This window comes from Myotis davidii, unplaced genomic scaffold (assembly GCF_000327345.1).
Source record: "Myotis davidii unplaced genomic scaffold, ASM32734v1 scaffold20, whole genome shotgun sequence".
NCBI lineage: Eukaryota > Metazoa > Chordata > Mammalia > Chiroptera > Vespertilionidae > Myotis > Myotis davidii.
Window position 1 is genome coordinate 1,940,361 of NW_006292574.1, and position 4,443 is coordinate 1,944,803.

General features: G+C 54.6%; 1 protein-coding gene across 3 annotated transcripts; it reads right to left on the reverse strand.

Moving 5' to 3' along the window:
* Positions 1-253: 253 nt before the first annotated feature.
* ZWINT (ZW10 interacting kinetochore protein) lies at positions 254-3,635 on the reverse strand. Of its 3 annotated transcripts, none has more exons than XM_015565493.1 (8): positions 3,504-3,635; positions 2,585-2,675; positions 2,070-2,193; positions 1,759-1,925; positions 1,584-1,640; positions 1,026-1,168; positions 746-946; positions 254-343 (listed from the first exon to the last, which is right to left on the reverse strand). In XM_015565493.1, the coding sequence occupies exons 1-7, from the start codon at positions 3,548-3,550 to the stop codon at positions 808-810; spliced, it is 768 nt and encodes a 255-aa protein (XP_015420979.1). In that variant the 5' UTR covers positions 3,551-3,635; the 3' UTR covers positions 254-343; positions 746-807. The 3 variants fall into 3 exon arrangements, with proteins under 3 accessions (XP_015420979.1, XP_015420978.1, XP_015420980.1); XM_015565492.1 differs by having other exon boundaries at positions 254-347; XM_015565494.1 differs by lacking the exon at positions 254-343 and adding an exon at positions 369-655.
* Between the last annotated feature and the right edge of the window lie 808 nt (positions 3,636-4,443).

Sequence of the window (4,443 nt, forward strand, 5' to 3'; positions counted from 1 at the left end):
AACATTCAGATCAGTGATTAAAGTTCTCTTCCCATATCTAACCACTTGCCTAAAGCATTCTCCTCCTCCCTGGATTAAACTCAGCATGTTTGCATCATATTGATTTGAACAAGCAACTCCTGAAGCCCCAGGCCAGGGCACCCTACCCATTTGCACGCTCTAAATTCACACCAGTTCTAGCACTTGTCATGTTGTTGGCTTCTGAATGTGGTTCTTCCCACTAACATATGAAGACAAATAGACAAACAGGCAGCTGAGAGCTCAAGGCTTTTAATCAACAGAATCCAGAGCCTGCCCCCACCTGGGTCTTGGTCAGAAATCAGGCTGTACTCAGAAGCTCAGTCTACCTGCAATGAGGGTGGGGCAAGAGGGTTGGGGAAGAGAAAGAGAGGGGTTAGGCCAGGGTCGGCTGGGCATGGGGGTGAGGTGCTTCAACCACAAGATAAACTCCTTGTTTCTTCCCACTTTCTACAACACCATGAACAGTCGAGCTCCTAATAGAGGTAAACCAGAGGCCCTCCCTCCTTCCACTCCTGCAGTCCAGAAACACAAGGCCCTGGGATGGAGTCCTACCTAATCTAGGATCCTTTCCTATGATGCTGTCCCCAGGAAGTCATGGCAAGCTTGCAAGCCCAGCAGGCGTTAGGCCCTCACCCTTAGGGAGACATGGTATGAGCAGTGCCTAAGCCCCTTCTCCCAGATTCTCTCCCTGCCTCCATGCCCATTCGTCCCATTTCTCACACACCTTGGAGGACACACTTCCATCTCTTCCCAGGGTATCCCCTCTGGTCTGCTCCCGGGATTGGGTCAGCAGCTGGGATCCAGAGCTGGGAAGAGAGCTCTTTGGTGTTCAGGAAGACCCACGTCTTGCGGTAGGTCTGCCTCCGTCTCAGGGGACTGCAGCTGACCCTGCAAGGTGTACAGCAGTTGAAGGAAGGTCTGGTGCCTGGAAGAAAGAGGTGGGTGTGAAGGGAGGAGCTGCAGCTGGAGCACCCCGAGCCTGCAGCCCATGTGCCCCGTCTCACCTCTGCAGCTTGTCCTGCTCCTGCCCTGCTTGCTGCTTCAAGGTTCCAAGCTCCTGACACAGCTGCTCAAGCTCCTGCTGAGTTCCTGCCTGACGCTGCCTCACCTCTGCAGAAACTTCTGCTAAGTGCCGTAGACGCTTCTCCTACCATAAGTGAGAAGGCAGACATGGCTCATCAGATGCTGAACAGCCTCTGCCCTAACCCCCTTCAGCCTAGACGGCACAAACAGGATAACACTCACTCAGTCTGCTATGTGCCAGGCACATTTTTAAGCACTTGCTATATTAGTTGCTTAATCATCTGAACAACTTGACTTTTTAGGGTAGGTGCTAATATTGCCTCCATTTCATAGATGAAGAAACAAGCACAGAAAGTGAGGTGACTGCCCAAGGTCATGCAGTTGTAAATAGTGATGCTAGGACTCAAGTCCATGCCGGTACCTGTACATACCATAATGCCTCACAGAAAGAAAGGAGATGAGGTTTTCCTGGCAGAGCACTCAGTCCATGGGATAGCATGGTGATAGAAAAGGACATTTTCTTAGGGGGATGGACGCACCTGTTGCAGCTTCCACTGCTTCCGGGCTGTTCTGAGTTTCTCCATGGCTACTTGCTTCTGCCGGTAGGCAAAGGAGGCGGGGACAAGAGGAGAAAGAGTTTATTTTGCTGGTTGCATGCTCACCCTTTCCCTCCTCCTCTCTGAATGTCCTTCTCTCCCCTCACCCTGGGCGCACCTTGGCCTGGAGCTGCTCAAGGGCCTCCCGGAGCTGTGCCTGCTTCCTTTGGGCCTCCTCCATCTTGGGCAGGGCCTGGATCAGGGCCCTTGAGATGGCCTCCACATGTTCTTGGTAGGTAGCCTTCAGCTCTTTCCATTGCTCCTTGGCTGCAATTGCCTTCTGTCCTGAGATGAGCCACCAGGATGAGAACTTGAGTGAAGGCTGGCCTGCTAGCCTGAAATACTGGGGTCTCGGTCTTTCCACCAGCTACACAGCTCCCTTCCTTCCCCACTCAAGGCAGGCCCTCTCCCAACCCCGTGACTACTCACGGCTCCTGTCTTCAGAAGCCAAGGGGTCCAGGCCCTGGACAATGTCCTCCTGAGCCAAGAAGTTCTGCAGGAAGTCCACTACCTGAAGCTGGCTGCAGAGCAGCTTGTCCTTCTTTCGGGAATCCTGTTCAGAGGGAGGAGAGAGGCCGGGGACATCCTCACCTCCTTGCACCGTAGGCCAACAAGGCTGCCTTCCAGTCTGCTCACCATCAGTGCTGCCCAGCATCTAAGCCGGGGTGGGCAAACTTTTTGACTCGAGGGCCACAATGGGTTCTTAAACTGGACCGGAGGGCGGGAACAAAAGCATGGATGGAGTGTTTGGTTGAACTAATATAAATTCAAAGTAAACATCATTACATAAAAGGGTATGGTATCTCTTTTTTTTTTTTTTTAGTTTTATTCATTTCAAACTGGCCGGATCCTGCCCGCGTACCGTAGTTTGCCCATGGCTGAAAGCAGAAGAACCCAGGAGCAGTCCCCGGCTCCTGAAAAACTGGCTACCATCTTGAACATACCATCACAAACTCAGCCAGGATCTGTCCGGGCACCTCCGCCTCCTCCTGCAGGCCTATAGGCTCCAGGATGTTTGCCAGCTTGGCCAGGGCCCTGCAGGGGCAAGGAAACAGGGGAAACTGCAGGCTGCTGGGGTGGGGGCTGGATCTGGAGAACTTCTGTGCACACGTAGATACATGTACCAATGCCCAGTCTCCTCTGACCGGCATCTGTACACCGGCCTAAAGGGCCCTCTGCGACCCTGAGTGGTGTGTGCATATGGAGGACATATGAAGGGAGTAAGGACCATGAGCAAAAATAAGCAGAGCAAAAGGGAATAAGGAGTGCAGGGCGGGGAGTGTCCCGCTGAAGAGAAATCATTAGCGTCCAGGGAAATGCACTGGGAAAGGGAGAGTAAGGCAGAACGGTTGGGCAGTGGGGTGCCCTCCAGGCAGAGAGCCGCCCTAGGGTAGAATCCTAGACTGCTTGGGGAGGGGCTCGGGATCCGGCTAGATGCCGAGGCACCGGTTCTTTCTTGTTGGGGGCTGGAGCGGCCCGCTGGGAGGCGGGGATCAGGATCAAACAACCCAGGGGGAGAGGCGGTGGGACAGGCGAGACGGAATGAAATGGCTCTCGCAGGGTGAGTCCTGCAGGCGGAAAGCCCACTGTGCGGGCGGTGCAGCCCGCCAGGAGGGTGGAGGGAGGGGCAGGGATGAAACCCTCCCCTTTCATGGCACACCCCCGGGAGGCCTGCAAACGGGGAGTGACGGGCAGTCCCTCATGGGCCCGCATCTTGGAGACAAGGCATCTCTAGAACCTGAGACTAAGGTCTGGGGTCAGGATCACTTCCCCGCGGGGTCCAGGAAACTGTCACCTGTCCTCGGGGACCGGCAACATACACCACGGCCCGCCCCCGGCTGGCACCTGGCGGCAGACACTCACTCTACGGCTGCAGCCTCGGCCTCGGTCTCGGTCTCCGCCGCCTCCATCCTTCCCAGCGCAGCGTTTCAGTCCGATCCTCTCCTAGGAACTCTTTTCGCTTCGGATCCACCGCCAACAGCGCGCCGGGACAGGCGATTGGTTGCCCGGTTAGTGGGCGGGATCAAGGAGCATCGTGCGCTCTGATTGGCAGGCGCTTACTCGCGCGTTGGCGCGCCGCGCAGTTTGGCGCCGGCGCAGTTAGAGCTGGTCGTGGCGGGCGCGCAGGAGTTCTGCGCTTGCGCACTAGCCTGTGGGCGGTGCTGGAGCCTGGAGGTGGTGCTTTAATTCAGCAGCTTGTGGCCGGTTCACCTTACGCTGTGCGGAGGGAAAAGCATTGCACTGCGTTTGCGTTTTAGAGGAAATCCTCAGCATTAGTTTTATTTTTAATAAAATTCTGCGATAGAAATAGAGCATTGGGTCTGTCTTCCAAGACGCTTGGCATCAGTAACGAAGAACAGTGCTCCTGGAGACACAGGGAATAAATGATCTCAGCTCAGAAAGCTTACTGCCTTTAAAGGTTTTCCGGGAATGAATGTTACCAGCTCAGAAAGCTTACCGCCTTTAACGATTGTCCGGGACGCGGTGCAGGGAGAGAGAGAACCCAAGCCAAATACCGAGCTGACAAGATTAAGTTGAAATTCTGGGGAAACCAAAGCAGGTTGTTCCCAGCGGCGTTTAGGAGCAAGGAGAGAGAGGCTCAGGGAGAGAACTCAGTTCTGCAGAGTTTTCCCAAGTGTTGAGCTGAGAACTGAGCAAACGGTGTCTGAAGACAGTGCCCGAAAAGAGTTTTAGATATTCCTAGAGATCATGTAGGGTCAGAAATTATAACTGTACCCACCAGTCAGGCTGGAAAACTTAATCCATGGGGCACTGGGTAGAGGACACAGGTTGCGCCTTAGTA

Bases quoted from the DNA above. Each gene is read 5' to 3' on its own strand.
- ZWINT (XM_015565493.1), bottom strand. From the start codon at position 3,550: ATGGAGGCGGCGGAGACCGAGACCGAGGCCGAGGCTGCAGCCGTAGA. The intron at 2,676-3,503 runs GTGAGTGTCTGC...TTGCCCCTGCAG, and splicing joins GCCGAGGCTGCAGCCGTAGA to GGCCCTGGCCAAGCTGGCAA. The intron at 1,926-2,069 runs GTGAGTAGTCAC...GGCTCATCTCAG, and splicing joins GGCTTCTGAAGACAGGAGCC to GACAGAAGGCAATTGCAGCC.